This window comes from Mesoplodon bidens (assembly GCF_964165515.1).
Source record: "Mesoplodon bidens genome assembly, chromosome: 10".
NCBI classification, from domain to species: Eukaryota; Metazoa; Chordata; class Mammalia; order Artiodactyla; family Ziphiidae; genus Mesoplodon; species Mesoplodon bidens.
This window is the reverse complement of record NC_138172.1, coordinates 60,633,188-60,651,309: the sequence shown is the minus strand read 5'-3', so window position 1 is coordinate 60,651,309 and position 18,122 is coordinate 60,633,188. Positions and strand designations below refer to the sequence as shown.

The following is an 18,122-nucleotide window of genomic DNA, read 5'->3' as shown; positions in this document are numbered from 1 at the left end:
GGCCCAGCCGCTCCGCGGCATGTGGGATCTTCCCGGACCGGGGCACGAACCCATGTCCCCTGCATCGGCAGGCGGACTCTCAACCACTGCGCCACCAGGGAAGCCCCAATTGTTAATTTCTTTAACACATTTATTTGAATTCACATTTTGAGAACCATTTCTCTTATTTTTATGTTTTACTTTGTATTGGGGTTATTTTAAAAGTTCATCTGTGATTCACCAATTGTACTTTTGAACATTTATCCCAGGAAAATGAAATCTTAGGTTTACATGAAAACCTGTACACTCATTTGTTTGAAATAGCCCCAAACTTGATACAACCCAAATGTCCTTCAACGGGTGAATGGTTAGACAAATGGTGTTACGTCCACACCATGGACTATTGCTCAGCAATTAAAAAAAAATAAGCTATTGATACCTGCAACAACTTAGGTGAATTTTGTGGGAATGCTGAGTAAAAAGCCACTCTCAAAACATTAAACTATATGATTCTATTTGTATAGCACTCTTGAAATGACAAAATTATAGAGACACAGAACAATTAGTGGTTGCCAAGGGTTAGGGAATGGTGGGGGGCAGGATACAGAAGATGGGGGTTATAAAATGGAAACATGAGGGATCCTTGTGGTGGGGGATGCATGAACCTACACATGTGAAAAAATTACATAAAATTATATACACATGTACACAGAAATGAACTCGTGAGTGTAACTGAGAAAATCTAAGACTATAGTGTATTGTATCAGTGTCAGTATCTTGGTTGTGATAATATACTACAGATTTGCAGGATATTACCTGTGGGGGATACCAGGTACATGACATCTCTTTGTATTATTTCTTATAGCTGCATAGGAATCTACAGTTATCTCAAAAGAAAACGTTTAATTAAAAATTATAAAAAGAAAAGAAATAGGTGAAATAAATTTTAATAATATGTTTTATTCAATGGAATAGATCTAAAATATTATCATTTTGACATGTAATCAATATTAAAATATTAATAAGAAAAATCTGTAATCACAGTGAGACAGTAATAACTTCCTTATGGTTTTTTGTTTTTATTCCAATTAAACTGAATTTACAATTTGCAAATTAGATTGATTTTTGCAACAAATATTGTGGGGGACCTGATAAATAACAAAACACTCTTTTTTCTTGTAGCTTTCTACCAAATCCTTCCCACCTTGCATGCGTCAGCTACATAAAGCCCTGCGGGAAAATCACCATCTTCGTCATGGGGGCCGCATGCAGTACGGCCTCTTCCTGAAGGGCATTGGCCTAACCTTAGAACAGGCATTGCAGTTCTGGAAGCAGGAATTTATCAGAGGAAAGATGGATCCAGACAAGGTAATTTTGAAAAATCAGAGCAGAAACTGAAATTCTAATTTGGTCTGAAGACTAAAAGGTTTGTTTTTTGAATATGCCCCGAAATGTAGTTGAAAATTCTGTAAGTGTGTCTACAGTTTCATTTAGGTAAAAAGAAACTCACGTATTAATCTAGTAGTTGCTCAACAAAAGACTGGGAAAGTGAATTCAGTTTAAAGGGTAAGATCAAAACAGCAGTGTAAGATGTAAAATAATGCTTGAATGAAGAGTCGTCTTCTTGGTAGGTAAACTGCCAGTAGTTGTTATAACTGAAATTGCGTTCTGAGTTGTATTTCTGTAGGAATGTGTGTGTGTGTGTGTGTGTGTGTGTGTATGTAATATGTATAGACATATACATACATGCACATGTAATGTTATTTTCAGGACTGAGAAATGTTGAGAACAAATAAAGTGAAAACAGCTTAGAATGCATTCTATTGTGTTATGTGGAATCTTTCACAAGGAATTTTTATTTTTATTTTTATAAATTTCTTTATTTATATATTTATTTTTGGCTGCGTTGGGTCTTCATTGCTGCGTGCGGGCCCTCTCCAGTGGCGGTGAGCGGGGGCTACTCTTTGTTGTGGTGCCCGGGCTTCTCATGGTGGTGGCTTTTCCCGTTGTGGAGCATGGGCTCTAGGCGTGCGGCCCTCAATAGATGTGGCATGCGGGCCCAGCAGTTGTGGCTCTCGGGCCCCAGAGCGCAGGCTCAGCAGCTGTGGTGCACAGGCCCAGCCACTCCGCTGCACGTGGGATCCTCCCGGACCAGGGCCTGAACCCGCCTCCCCTGCGTTGGCAGGCAGATTCTCAACCACTGTGCCACCAGGGAAGCCCATCACAGGGAATTTTTAGATAGACGTTTATCACTGTAAACCTGAGTACTGCCTTTAAATCTGTTCATACTTCTCAGATTCCCACTCCTATTCCTTATTTCTCTTAAGTAGGACTAGCTAATAACGTTACGGTTTCTCATCCCTTCTGTAGCTTAGCACTGTGGGATGAAGCACATTTTTTATTGTTTATTTCTTGTTTGTTTCTTCTTAGGAAAGATAAACTATAGAATAAAGAATATTTACCAAGTAAATTTTATAATGACACTTTATTATGTCTTGTATCAGTTTGCTTGGGCTGCCGTAACAAAATACCACAGACCGGGTGCCTTAGACAACAGAAATGTATGTCCTCACAGCTCTGGAGGCTGGAAGTAGATGATTCAGGTGTGGGAGGATTTGGTTTCTCCTGAAGCCTCTCTCCTGGCTTACAGCAGTTGCCTTCTTGGCTGTGTCCTCACGTGGCCTTTTCTCTGTGTGTCCACCTCTCTGGTTTCCCTTCCTCCTCTTAGAAGGACCCCAGTCCTGTTGGATTAGAGTCCCACCATTATAACCTCATTTAACCTTCATTACCTCTTCAAATGCCCTATCTTCAAGTACAGTCACATTGGGAGTTAGGGCCTCAACAGATGAATTTTAGGACACAGTTCAGTCCATAACACGTCTCTAGCTTTATACTTTTTAAAAAAGTTCAGCCTCTTTTATAGTATATTATAAAAAGCTCTTGCAGTTTTTACAGATTTGTTTTAAAAACTGTTTTCATTGATAACTGTCCATAGAAGCTTAAATTTATCATTGAATAGAGTTTTCTTTAAACATGATTTTGGATAACGTTTATTAAATAGTAATAAATAATTCTGGATGATGTTATATTTTATTTTAAAGGTAACATATTCTGATTATAGGAAGTATGAAAAATACAGAAAATTTTCCTGTCATTGTCTCATTCATAAATAATTACTGTCAACATTTTAGCCTTTCTCTTTAGTCTAGATAGCTAGATATCATTGTTTTTTCCCATTGAAAAAATTGACATTATATTGTGATCATTTTCCCAGGTTGTTGAATCATTTTTGAAAATATCATTTGTGTTAGTTGCATGACAACACATCATTTGAAAGTGATATAATTTGCTTAATCATTCCCCTATTATTGAACACTTGGTTGACTCTGTCATAAATGGTATTGCAACCAATACCCTGAGCACATAAATCTGATTATAGTTCAGATTATGTCCTCTGTATATGTTCACCAGGGAACCAGTTTACCTGGTGAAAAACTGTAGACGGTTTTGAAGTTTTGATGCATGCTATCATGCTATGAAATGACTGGAAAGGCTTTAAATTAGACTCTCATCAAGCTATGTGAGAACCTTGCTGTGTCACTGACCTCATTATATGTTATTACTTGAAAATGTTTTTTGACCTTTTTATTAAGAATTTGATGTATTAAGTAGGTAGGTGTGTTAGGGTTCTGCAGAGAAACAGAACCAATAGAGTGTGTGTGTGTGTGTGTGTGTACATATGTACAAAAAGAGATGTATTGTATGGAATGTCCCGTGTGATTATGGAGGCTGAGTCACCAAACTCTGTGAGCAGCAGGCTGGAGACCCAGGAAGAGCGAGCCGGTGTTTCCGTTTGAGTCTGAAGGCAGGAAAAAATCCATGTCTGAGCTCATGGCCCTCAGGCAGGAGGAAATAACCTCTTAGTCGCAGGAGGGTTGGCCTTTTTGTTCCATTCAGGCCTGCAGAGGATTGGATGAGACACCCCGCCCCACCTCAATGGGGGAGGCATCTGCTCTGCTCAGTCCACCAATTCAGATGTTAACCTCATCTAGAAACACCCTCACAGACACACCTGAAATAACGTCTGACTGGAGGTCTGGGCACCCTGATGGTCAAAAAATTAACTGTCACAGTAGATAAGTATTTATGAGCTATGGTTTTGAAGTGAAGAGAGAGAAGTTGAGGTAGCATTTTAGCTTGGTTTGTGCTGTAACTCAGCGGGAAAAAGAGGAGCGTGAGATATGGGAAAGCTTGATCTGGGTGCCAGGCCTTTGGCTTGTGCGTCTGTTCACTGACCACCCTCTTTTGTGTGTATCTGGGATGGCCTCCTATCATTGTCATCAGTATTTCGTTATTTTTAAACCTATGTGTTTGAAAATTTTTTTTCAAATGGGGTTTTTATTTTATAATGTAAAAGTAGTTTTCTTCAAAAATTATTGTAAAAGAAAACCAATAATTTTTACCTTTCTAGATAATACATAGCAGTCTGTATTTTCATTAGCTTATTATTGATTACAGCAAATGTATTATTTTGACTAAAAGATTTTAACGTACACTTATGATTTACTGTCTGTTTAGTGTTCTGTTGTTACAGTCTGTTTTTGTAAATAAACATTCATATTTTTCTCAATTATATCTTCTTACGTATTTTTCCAATGAAATGTAATTTAGTATCCCTTTATGAAAATATTCTCTTCAACTTAATAATTGTACCTACTTGTTAAATGGTACATACCATTAAAAATACTCTTTAGAGGTGTAGAAAATTGATTGCCTAAAATACTATTTATAGAGAATGGTTATGGAGGATATTTTAGACATTTTTTGTAGTGCTCTAATTAAAGGACTTGATGTTGAATCCAGGAATGATTTGGCACATTCACTTCTGTTGAATAGCTTATTTCCTGACAGTGCAGGATATTTTTGAGATGATTTAGTCATTGTCAGCTGGACTTCTTCTTTACTGTGGTTTCCCAGATGACCATATGTCTGATTTCTTTCTCTTTACATTCATGCCCTCATTGTAACTTATTTGAGATACATTGCTTTGCATCTGAGCAAAACTTATGGGTACCTTGCCATTTCTTTCAAGGCAGCAGGAAGCAATCAGTACTTCCAGCACTTTTGAGCTGTAACTCTTCTCCCCAGCTACACTGCCTAGAACTGAACATTTCTTCTGCCTAACTCCTTTCCAAAAATTAAGCTTTGTTCCTTGTAAATTGACTGCCTGAGCAGTGACTGTCTCTTTCTCTCATCTTCCTTGCTTGGTTTGTTGCAGGCATTTATTTAGTTGTTTGTCTGTTTTAAAAAAAAACTTTGAATACTTTTCTCTCTAAGGTTTTACTTAATGTTGGAGGGGAATTTGTTGTCTGTATTGTAAAATAATCTAAAACTGTATGTATTAGTTTTTGTAACTGTCATCCAGCGTGTATTAAAGTAGCATGTTCCTAGATACCCCTTATTAAGGTTAAGCAATTTTTGTATTATAATCTACAAATTCTTGTTTTCTCTTATAGTCAGTTTTTGTGTGTGTGTGTGTTTGGTGGTGGTGGTGGGGCTGCGATACACAGCTTGTGGGATGTGGGATCTTAGTTCCCCAACCAGGGATTGAACCTGGCCCCTTGGCAGTGAGAGTCCTAACCACTGGACCGCCAGGGAATTCCCTCTTATAGTCAGTTTTGAATAGTAATAATGAAATTGTGGAAGCAGCTGAAGGTTCTGATGCTCACTGTTAGTTATTGTTTATTAGGAATTCGATGTACTAAGTCCCTCTGTGTATGTAAGAAGTAGCCATCTGTCTATAAAATGCTTATTCAGAGTTGTTAGTGTGGAATGGTTATTTTTCTGTTCTTTTAAAACTATTTTCAGACTAGCATACACATGCCAGTAGATGGTATTAATAACATGTAGAGGTGCCACCTTATATGGCTCCTAGTGACTTCCTACCAGGTTATGCTCTTATAATTTTGGGCACTTCTCACTACCTCATATTTATTTATTGTTTATTTGTTTATCACCTGCAATTAGAATAAAACTATAGAGAAGCAGATATCTTGTCTTTCTTGTTCACTGCTTCATGTTCAAGCACCTAGAACATACCTGACTCATAGTAGGAACTCAATAAATATTTTTGAATGAAGTAAATAATAAGTCCCCATAAAAATAAATACACAGAAAACTAGAAAACTTGGCCCGTTTCCCCCAAATTCCTTCACATAAATTAGAGCATAGTACTATACAGTTATTTGTTAATGTGCTGTTATTCCATTTATAGTGAACTTGAACCTGAATAAAACCAAGAATTTTAGTGTAACCTGAAATTTGCAATAGAAGTTATCGATTTATAGATTAAAAGGGACTTCTCTTTTTTTTAATTAGTTTCTGCTTTATAACAAAGTGAATCAGTTATACATATACATCTGTTCCCATATCCCTTACCTTTTGCGTCTCCCTCCCTCCCACCCTCCCTATCCCACCCCTCCAGGCGGTCACAAAGCATTGAGCTCTCGTCCTTGGCTTGCCCAGGAGTCCATGGCATAAAAAGGTTAAGAGCCCTTAAAGTTTATCATATCAGAGGGTAGGGCTTCTAGTTTATAGTCTAACACTTAGTTCGTTGTTCATTAATTGCAGTTTTCATTTCTTCCTGCTATATTAGGAATAAAATGCCTATATTGATCTACCTTCATTGAATTTTGTACATGTCATCTTTATAACTTATCAAATTATAGTATTTATGTTTGCATGTGTGTCTTAAGAGTGGATTCTGAGTGACTTGAATGCAGGGACTCTGATTTTTCCATTTTGGGTCTCGAGGACTTAGCACAAGACCTGGCATCTCTTAGATGTTTGCTGGACACATGGTCAATTCTGCCAAAGTTTTGAAAAGTGGTTTTCAGTATGAGAAAATAAATCCTTTTTGTTCCTTTTTAGATAGAGGTATATTTCTAACAAGTTATACAATATTAATATTCGTTTTAGTATTTTAGCCAAATTTGTTCTCTCCTCCATCTATTTTTCTAAATCAGAATATAGGTTGGAAAAATATACAACTATATAAGAAGTGGTAACCAGTTATTACTACTCAATGTCCAGAAATACAGTATATACTCAGTTACTAATATTTAACTAATACATTAGTCAAGTTGTGATTTTTATTAAAAATACAAAGAAATGTGTGTGTGTGTGTGTGTGTGTGTGTGTGTGTGTGTGTGTTTAGACGAACATACATATTGCATCTAATTTGTGTCCATCACTCAGCAGACTTGCACTGAGTGTTGACCATGGCTGGGTGCTGTTCTAGACACACTGTAGTAAAAGACACAGATGTTATTTATGAGGACTTTACAGTCTCCTGGAAAAAAACAGATAAATACAAACATACAAATTCAGTAAGATAATTGTGGGATAGAGGTGGTCATGAGATTCTGTAGCAGAACAGAGGAGGGAGCTGACTGAGAGAAGAGTTGTGGAGTGTGTCAGTTAGGAGGTTATATTTGCTGGGTGAAGTTAGGGAGTTCTCCAGAGAAAGAAGGGAATTCCTTGTGGAGGGGGACCTTGGATGAGCGAGTGTAGCCCATCTTGTAGGTGGTGGGAACTGAACTCTGAAAGTGTACTTGTGGCAGAGATGATTCTGCAGATGTAGGCTTTTTTTTTCTTTAATGATATTACTAAGAGTAGAAGGATTAGTCGCCAGTAGAAAGTGGTCTTGCTAGATAAATGACTGCCAACTTGGACCAGCTATGTAGGGTGTAGGGTCATTGATAACTGTAATTTTAAAGATACATAATTTAATATCTTTGAATATTCACTAAAATTGTGTAATCAATCTGAGATGCTATGAAAGTTTACTGACAGAAAGAAAATAGTATGGACAAGGTTTTCACTTACAATCCCACTTGGTTCAAATGAATTTGTCTTCTTTAAATATGGATTTTAGATTATATGGGCCAACATTGATTTTTTAAAAGCCTTTTGCTTTAAGATTTTAATCTATTTGGTAATAGGGTAAGTTGAGAGATAGAACACAATTACATGACACGATGGTGAAAAGGAGAGTGTCAGTGAGGTGATGTGGAGATTAGAAGTTATTAGAGGGGATCATGCTGGAGGAGGTTTGGTGAAGATCAGTCTCGAATCAGGGTTTGATGGAAGTGATGGTGGATCCTAATCTCCTAATTCATCCCCCCCAACCCACTTTGCCCCCTTGGTGTCCATACGTTTGTTCTCTACATGTGTGTCTATTTCTGCCTTGCAAGCTGGTTCATCTATACCATTTTTCTAGATTCCACATATATGTGTTAATATATGATATTTGTTTTTCTCTTTCTGACTTACTTTACTCTGTATAACAGTCTCTAGGTCCATCCACGTCTCTACAAATGATCCAATTTTGTTCCTTTCTGTGGCTGAGTAATATTCCATTGTATATACGTACCACATCTTCTTTATCCATTCGTCTGTCAATGGGCATTTAGGTGGCTTCCATGACCTGGCTATTGTAAATAGTGCTGCAGTGAATATTAGGGTGCATGTGTGTTTTTGAATTACGGTTTTCTCTGGGTATATGCCCAGTAGTGGGATTGCTGGGTAGTGTGTTACTTCTATTTTTAGTTTTTAAAGGAATCTCCATACTGTTCTCCCTAGTGGCTGTATCAATTTACATTCCCACCAGCAGTGCAAGAGGGTTCCCTTTTCTCCACAGTCTCTCCATCAATTGTTGTTTGTAGATTTTCTGATGATGCCTATTCTAACTGGTGTGAGGTGTATCTCGTTGTAGTTTTGATTTGCATTTCTCTAATAATTAGTGATGTTGAGCAGCTTTTCATGTGCCCCTTGGCCATCTGTATGTCTTCTTTGGAGAAATGTTTATTTAGGTCTTCTGCCCATTTTTAGATTGGGTTGTTTATTTTTTTAATATTGAGCTGCATGAGCTGTTTATATATTTTGGAGGTTAATCCTTTGTCCATTGATTTCTTTGCAAATATTTTCTCCCATTCTGAGGGTTGTCTTTTCATCTTGTTTTTAGTTTCCTTTGCTGTGTAAAAGCTTTTAAGTTTCATTAGGTCCCATTTGTTTATTTTTGTTTTTATTTCCATTACTGTAAGAGGTGGGTCAAAAAAGATCTTGCTGTGATTTATGTCAAAGAGTGCTCTTCCTGTGTTTTCTTCTAAGAGTTTTATGGTGCCTGGCCTTACATTTAGGTCTTTAATCAGTTTTGATTTTATTTTTGTGTATGGTGTTAGGGAGTGTTCTAATTTCATTCTTTTACATGTAGCTGTCCAGTTTTCCCAGCACCACTTATTGAAAAGGCTGTCTTTTCTCCATTGTATATCCTTGCCTCCTTTGTCATAGATTAGTTGACGATAGGTGTGTGGGTTTATCTCAGGGCTTTCTATCCTGTTCCATTGATCTATAACCAATTCTTTATTTTTGTCAGCTGGTTCGGGGGTTGTTGTGAGTTTTGGTTGTTGTTATTTTTCAGTCTCTGCTTTCAGACACTTTGTGGACCTGACCTGTCAGTATATTTGAATACCATTTTTATTTGGGTGAATATTGTAGTAGAGGGTAAGAGATTCTAGTATTAAAACATCAACCATTTCCAGAGAACATTCTGTTGTTATGAATGATCTTGTAGCAAACTAACTACTTTAGAGTATACTTTACTCCCAAAATATTAGCTTTGTAATGTAGGATTTTAATCTTAGATTTAATTGTATTGAGTGTGAATATTTATGATATATTAAAAATTTAATTATAAAGCTTTTTCAGTGGGAGTTGGGGACATTTGAAAATTGCACTTAGGCATCAGATAGGATTCTTTGAATTTGTGAATGATTCTACAAGAGGTATTCAAAGCTTTGAATGTCTTATTCTTTAAATAATTTCTGAGATTCCTGAAATAAATGCACCTGTGCTTTATGCAAATAAAATATATTTAATGAATCATAGTACAGTTTTATGCAAGTTTTTCTTAGTTGTAATTATAATTTACATGCCAGTCTACCTGAGAAAAAGCCTCACCCTGTTTGCAAGAAATAAAATTAATCAAACCTCTGTTGAAAGCATGAAGAAACATAGCACTAAAATATTCTTTCAGTTGGAACTTGGATATTAAATCCCTTCAGCCACTAGCTTTGTTAAGAGTTAAATTGAGCTGTATAATTCTTCTCATAAATTCAAATCAATGTGTCCTCTTAATCAGATTGCTCATAGAGCTGTTGTCTGAATTGCTTTGACCTGACTCTTTTGGACATTAAGCACACCGTAGATCATGTATGTGTGATGTAGCTGAGTTCCTGTCCCTGGTGAGGGTGTACCGAAGGTCTACTACGTGTTGTTATAATTGGGTCAGGCAACATTTAGCATTGTGAAAATGCTTATTTTTTTGTCCCAGAATCCAGCTCACATCGTGACTTAGAGCAGACTTATGTCATTAAAAATGGACTACCAAAGGATTAAGTATTTAGCTGACAGTGTGTTCGTATATGAAGCATATTTATCACTGGGTTTTTCTTTTTAAGACCAGTGGTTCTCCCGGGACCCTGACCAGCAATGTCAGCTTCAGCACCATCTGGGGATTTGTCAGAAATGCTGAGTCTCAGAATCAGACTCTGGAGGCAGGTCCAGAGCTGGTGGTTTTCCAAATCTCCAGGTGAAATTGATGCACACTGAAGGTTGAGAACCATCTTTTAGATGTTGCCCACATAGAAATCTAAGTGGCCATTAGCTTATCAAAATAGAGGCGTTGTAAATCTTCAGCTGTTTGTTCTCCTGTCTGTTTCTGTTGCGATTTGAGTGTAATGTTGTCCTTTATCAATAGCCTACACTGAATGTCAGGCTATATTTGAAGCCCCACTGCATGTCAGGTACTAGGCAGTACTAAATGAATATGTGCAGCAGAGTTCCTCGGCTGGTGCCTTACTGCTGAATTTCCAGTACACTCGATGGTGACCCCGTGGGCCCTTCAGGGAGCTAGGCTGGGCCTGGGGTACTCAGTGTTAGTTGCCTTCAACTGTGGGTAGCTTCTTCCATTTATTCTAGGGCACTTTACAAATATCATTTTATATGAAAAAGGTCGGAAAGAACTAATATAGAGTGCAGAATTGGAGTCAGACTGAGTTCATGTTTAGTTCCACTGTATACACACTTCGGCAAATTACCTGATATGTGTCCTCATCTAGAGAATGTGGACAGTAATTATGTATACATCTGTGGATATATAGATATATCCCTGTATACATTTGATTGATGTAGTGAGAATTCGGTAAAGACTTAGCACAGATTCTCACGTGTAGTAAGCGCTAACTCTTCTTATTCTAGGACTTCCAAGGAAGGAAAAGTTAGCTTGATGCAGAGTAATCAGTAAAGTTTCCACTGGTAGAATAGAATCTGTGCTCGCTTATTAAGGTTTCATGTAACCTAGACTGGAGAGGAAGTTTAGGGGGAAAGAAGGGAACTGGGGACCAAATTCCAGCAGAGATGTTGGGTTGGACAAAAAGTTCGTTCGGGTTTTTCTGTAACATCTTATGGAAAAACCCAAACAAACTTTCTGGCCAACCCAATAGTTTGTTTCAAGAAACGTTCGAGGGATTTACTAATGGAGTGTATTTCAGGCTGTTCTTGGGAACTCTTAAGTTCCAGAGCAAAGGGGGCAGAAGTTTACAGGGGAGACTGAGGTGTTTGATTTTTGTCTCCACTTTAACAAGTGTATTTGTACCTTTGTTTACTTTTATATGTTCAGAGTCTGTATAACATTTTACTTAAAAGGAGGATTTTCCTACTTAAAAATGTTTAAAAAATACTATCGTAGTTTATTTGTGTTGTAGAATTTAGGAAAGTAGGAGATGAGAGAGAAAAAGGAGAAAGAGGGAGATAAGTGCAAGAATAGAGTTGCTTTAATGAACCTTGTTTTTAGTCAAGAGAAAGCCACTAGAGAGTGTTAAACAGGGGAGAATTGTTTTTTCAGAAGATAATCTAGAAGTGGTGTGCAACCTTGAGACAGGGAGAGACCAGGTTAGGTCTTATGGTAAGATTGGAACAAGGTAGAGAAGGTGGATTCAGGAAATGTTCAGGGAACAGTTCGCCAGACAGCTGGAGGGCTGTTGGCCTACAGGTAACAGGAAGGTGGTGGGGAGCTCTGTGAGCACAGGTCGTGGGCGGGGCTGACAGGTCTGGGATCAGAGTCTAGAGAAATGGGTCACGAGTTTGGTTTTATGTGTAAATTTGAATTGATGTCCAAGAAGAAATTCTTCTTGGTCGATTGGTTGGCTTATCTGTTCCTTTCTTCCTTTGTGATTCTTTATGGAACCCTCAGAGTGTGAAAGCTGTGTCCTGTGAGAGAAAATGTGGGGGAGATGTGGATTTGAGAGTCATTCAGACACAACTGAGAGAAAAGCCTTTTGCAGGTAAATGAACTGGCAGATGGAGAGTGTAGAGGCATATAGAGAGCAGAGGCTCAACTTTGAGGAGTACCTGCCATTTGGGGTAGAAATGGAGGAGCCTGAAGTGAGAACTGAATTACCAGAAATACTGGAGAGAAGGAGAGAATAGTCTGGAGTCCTGGCACTAAGAAAGAGGTGGCTTTCAGAAGTAAGATGTTCTTGCTACTCTTAGTATAGATGGTGTTTTTAGGAAGTTACGTCTAAGAAAAGTACAGAACAGCAGACAGATTTCCTAGTTTTAATGACAGATGAGGAAATAGAGGCAACAGAAATAGAGTGTCTAGAAGCCTAAGAAGTCAGGAAGACAAGAAATGGAACTGTTAGCTGTAACAGATGCCTGTGCGGGCTGAGGTTATCTTCACGTGGGGTGGGCATGAGCAGTGGGCTCCTGGAGGTGCAGGAGGAGCTGGGGATGAGCGAGGAGTGAGGCCTGAGGCAATAGGAAGGTCATTTGTGAACATATAGTGTGATTATTGTATAGTGTGAATCCCCTCCTTTGAGGCTCCCTGAGAACAGGGACTGTCTGTCCTTTCCCCCTACCCCGTGCACTCAGCATTTGGCTCGGTGCCTCGAAGGTTGTAGACAGTCAATAAAATGTGTTGAATGAAGGAATGAGATGTGTAAGGAGTTGAGTGAGGATATTTTTCCGAGACCTGCAGGTTTTATGAGAGATTTTAAGTTGATAAAGAAGTGTTGGAAGGAAGAAAGTGGAGCTGGGGAGGCTCGTGCCTACTGCCCGTCTTTCCAGTTAAGGAAGTGGGAGATCACTTACCAGAAGGATCTGGTGCTGTCAGGGCTTGAGGAAAATTGAAGAAAGTGTAGAATAACACCTTCCGGACCTCTGCAAGCAAAGGAGTTCACCTACGATAAATACAGAGATTGAAAAGCTGCAAAATGAGTCCAGTTTGACCACTTACTGAGTGCCTCGCGTTTGCCAGGAACCATAATTAATACTTTACACACATCCTCTTAAAACAATCCTAGGAGATGGGTGTTATCTATTATTTAATTCTCGCTTACTGATGAGAAAACCGTGCTAGATCATAAATTTGTATTGGCTAAGTCAGCACTGTTACATTGCTGTCTCTAGCAATCCTTGTGGCTGGCGAGCGGAAGCAGACAGGGCAGAAGGTAACATTTACGCAGGTTTAGGAACTGGCAACACAGGCATGCTGTCACTAAGTCCTTTCCATGTTCCTTATTTCGTTTAATCTTACAACAACGCTGCGAGATAAATACCCTCTGTTTATGGAGAGTTTAATGATTTTTCTCCAGGCAGCAGAGGTGGTACGTGAGCAGACCTGAGTTAGAACCCAGGTCTGTTTTATTCCAGACCATGTGCTTTCCCCAGCACTCTCAGGAGGAACAGGCGTGTTGTGTAGAAGGTGGGCATGTCTGACCAGCCGTGTAAACCCAAGAGGGCACAGCTTAGGACAGAGGTTTACAGTTCTGTGTCTGATCACCAGAGCTGCAGTCACATACATTATCATTAAAAAGGGGACAACAGTAACACCTACTAAAATGTCACAAAGAAATAAGAATATGCATGAACTACTGTGTAATATATAAAGTACTAAGCCATTATTAGTTAGTAATAATTTTTAAAAATTGATAAATGGGTTAGTCTGTAATCATTCATATGTCTTCTCCATGTATTTGTAAGTTAACTTGTGGACACAAACTTTAGTTTAATTGGTTATGGTTTTGGCTTTTCTTTTGAAGAAAATTTTGTTTTGCTTGAATATTCACATTAGCTATATCCTAGGAAAGTAATTGGAATGTAATAAAAAGTAGTTGCTAGTAAAAGTAGTCTAATCTTTGTCACTATTGATCTTGAGTAGCAATTTAAAGGTACCCTTAGCAGTTACCAAGTCTCTAGAATGTATTTTTTAAAGTTTTATTCGATGAAATTTCTGTTATAGTCTCTCTTCTCAGTATTTTAATGTATAATAAAGATGTATGCATGTTAAGGGTTTAACTCTATCTCCATGCTTTCGGTTGCATTTGGAATACAAATTCTAGATAACACAGTATAAGAATTAATATTTAAACGTTGACTTGAACAGGTTGGACTTGCTTTCATGAATTGTCAAGAGGCTAGCTAGTCAAATGTTCAATTAAATTATGTATTGTGTTAAATCTATCATTAGAATAAAATGGGTGTTACTATCCCTTCCTCCCAACACTATTCTGGTGGAAAGTAGCTTTAGTGATAAGCTGCTTTTGCTGTTCTACTCCAAATGCTTTCAATTCTTAAATTATGAAAATGAGATAAAAGAAGACTTCAACTTTAATCATTCATTTGTAAGTGTTGTCTTCTCAGTGATACCTTATGGATTATGTTGTATTAAAATGACATTTTATCCAACATTTTAAAAGGTAGGCTAAATTTTTGTTGTTAATATGTGCAGTGCTCTTAGGAAAAAATGACAATGAGAAGGTACTAATTTAAGGTTTCACAGAGTCTATTCTGGTAGTAAATTGACTACAGATAAATTGGATATGTGTAAACTCCAAAATGGGTCAGACTTCGGATGCTAGGGGATTTTTTTCTCCAGAAGTTTTATTAAAGTTAGGAATCTCGAGGGCTCGAAATGTGGAGAAGAATGTACACTTGGCTTTCTTCAACAACCCACTATGTCTTTATCACCCATCGTGTTCCTATAAATCTTTCTTGGTTTATTTTTTTCTTGTTTTTGCTTAAAAAAAATTACTTGGCACCATCTTTCCAGTTAGTTTACTCCTTGGTAAAGTAGGATTTCATTTTATTTAAAACATAACCAGATAGCTATATTACCCCTGTAACAACATTCATTTCTCTTTATAGTAAGAGATTGTGAGTTCCCAGGGTTGTGGGGACCCAGAGGATGTTTGAGCTTTAGTGGTGCAGTTGTTGTATGCACCTCAGTGAGAAGAGTAGGAATCCTAACCAGGTAAGGAACAGAGGGATGTTTACTCAAGGAGAGGTCTGCATGGTCGATGTTTTGGACTGGCAAGAGTGCCATCTTTTAAGGTAAGCACCGATTTAAGTGAGAATATAGGTTCAGAGAAGAATGAGGCATCGGATGCTCAGGTTAAAAAATCTGAATGGTGGGCCTCCCTGGTGGCGCAGTGGTTGAGAGTCCGCCTGCCGATGCAGGGGATACGGGTTCGTGCCCCGGTCTGGGAGGATCCCATATGCCGCGGAGCGGCTGGGCCCGTGAGCCATGGCCGCTGGGCCTGCGTGTCCGGAGCCTGTGCTCCGCAACGGGAGAGGCCACAACAGTGAGAGGCCCGCATACCACAAAAAGAAAAAAAAAAAAAAAAAAAAATCTGAATGGTGAGAGTGATGTTGATGAGGCCTCTAAGAAGTAGATTGCTTTTTGACTTAGGAGCCTTAGGATAATCTTGCAATTTTCTTTTGTACTATCCCAGATCTGCCCAAGCCAACCTGTGTTAAGACTGTTTTATTTTTCCATTTAACAAATATTTATTGAGTACCACTTGTCCCAGAACCTCTTCTAGATTACCAGAGGTACAGCAGTGAACAAAACAGACAAAAATATTAACCCTCTGGAATTTATATTCTGGTGAGGGGAGATACAATAAACAGAGAAGTAAATTATGTATTAGTTGGTGATAAATGCTATGGAGAAAATTTTACAGGGAGAAGACAGGGAATGTAGGGTTTCTTTTTTTGTTTTCTTTGCACTCTACGGCATGCGGGATCTTAGTTCCCTGACCAGGGATCGAACCCACGCCCCCTGCATTGGAAGTGCAGAGTCTTAACCCCGCAGAGAAGTCCCACAAGGAATAGAGTTTTGAATAGTAGTCAGGGAAGGTTTAAACAAAAGGTGACATTTTACCCACAACTTGAGTTTTGCATAAGAGCTCTGTGTTTGGCATGGTTATTAATATCTTAGTGGGACCTGAATGAGCAAACGTCAGTCCTCACCACTTTACAATGAAGAAAACTTGAGTCAAGGAAAACTGTCCACATTCACCCAGAAATCCAGACCCTGGATCTTAGAGCCATGGCTGTGGTGATGTGCATCTCTCTGAGCTGAGGTGCAGTGCAGCCAGAGCCAACCAGAAAGTCAGGGCTTGAGGAAAGGCCAGCAGGAGACAATGGGGTGCCCTTAGGGACGGAGGCCTGGGCGAGCCTGGGAGAGGACGGTCACACACCCAGCCTGCAGTAAGCTCAGTGCACCTTGGGTTTCAGCCAGGGAAGCAGTGCCACACCCTTTGTTTTGGAGGGTGATGGTTTAAAAGGAGGTACCAAGCTTCATGATCACTCTGGGACTGATTGGGGCAGACTCTCTTGCCCTCAGCCCTTTGATCCCAGTAGCCTAGTAGGATGAGTAAACAAGACTTCATCACACCTAGCCCTGAGGATCCCGTGATTTAGTCAAGGTCCTAAACCTTGAGAGGGAGAAAGGTGATTTTCCTACTAGAATCTCAAAAGAATTGCTGCCTGTCTTTTTATCCCCACTGGAAATGTTGCAGGCAAGGGAACCCCTTCCAAGGACTGAGGTGGGCTCTTGTCTAACACTCAGAAATGAATTGTCTGAGGAGACACACGTGCTGACAAAGCAAGAGATTATTGGGAAGGGGCACCCGGGCGGAGAGCAGCAGGGCAGGGTAGGGGAACCCAGGGGAACTACTCTGCCACATGACTCACAGTCTCAGGTTTTATGGTAATGGGGTTAGTTTCCGGGTTGTCTGTGGCCAGTCATCTCACTTGGCCCATATTTGTTCTAACTCAGGGTCCTTGCTGGTGGCTCGTGCATCTCTCAGCCAAGATGGATTCTGGTGTGAGGGTTTCTGGGAGGTTAGCGATCTTCTCCCTCCTCTTTTTGGCCCCTCCTGAATTCTCCCAGTTACTTTTCGGTGGCAACACCCGTGTTCTTTATCGGGACCTCCTGTTGTGAGACAACTCAGGCAAGTGGTTATCATTGTGCCTGGCCAAGGCGGGTGGTTTCAGTCAACAGCTCCCTAACAGAAAGATACCCCAAAGAGAAATGATTGTTGTCTACACTATGGTCTGTGGGTTTGGGGCTAAATTAATTCTTTTAGCTACTGTATCCTTTCATTTTTCTTCACACCTTTGCACCTAAAATGGCCTTTTATTGCAAACTTTTGTTTCTCTTTTTCCTTTGCATTGAATAAGACTGACTGTCCCTTACACTTTGTCAGCTCTGCAGATAGATTGCAAAATATCACCCACACCTCTGAATTTTCACACGGAAGTCAAAAAAGTACATAGCAGTCCCTAGGCACTAAAGTCCTAGCCCTGCCCCTGGCAGGTTGGCACTATCATCACCATGCAAAGAATCTAGCGTTCTCTCTGCCCAGCTGTCTTTTTTGCTCCTTCCTTGGGCAGTTTTTAGTGAGAAGGTCTTTGTATAAATAAAATCTATTTCCCATAGTCTTTCAAAATAAAAGCCTCGATGAAAGTTCATCTCAGATACTTTCCTTCTAATATTAAAAGCCTTGCAAATAAATTGTATTTTATCCTAGTAGATTTACTTAGTGCAGTGGAAAACAAAGCACTGGTCAGGAAGAGTAAACATTTACGAAACAACACACCATCATCATTAGCTGGTAGTGGTGAGTAGTGTTGTTCAGTTAATGTGTGTGTCAAGGTAAAGCCAGATTGGTAAAACTGATGTTTCACTGGAAATGTGTGGATTAGACATTTTTATTTGTATAAATATGGTAATT

At 39.1% G+C, this 18,122-nt stretch overlaps 1 protein-coding gene across 2 annotated transcripts in view; it reads left to right on the top strand.

Annotated features, from left to right (window-relative positions):
* Positions 1–18,122, top strand: part of PRIM2 (DNA primase subunit 2) — a 276,717-nt gene that overhangs the window by 185,467 nt on the left and 73,128 nt on the right. For both annotated transcript variants that reach the window (XM_081246598.1, XM_081246597.1), the window contains exon 10: positions 1,162–1,347. In XM_081246598.1, coding sequence (XP_081102724.1) covers positions 1,162–1,347 — 186 coding nt within the window. The remainder of the gene's footprint in view (positions 1–1,161; positions 1,348–18,122) is intronic.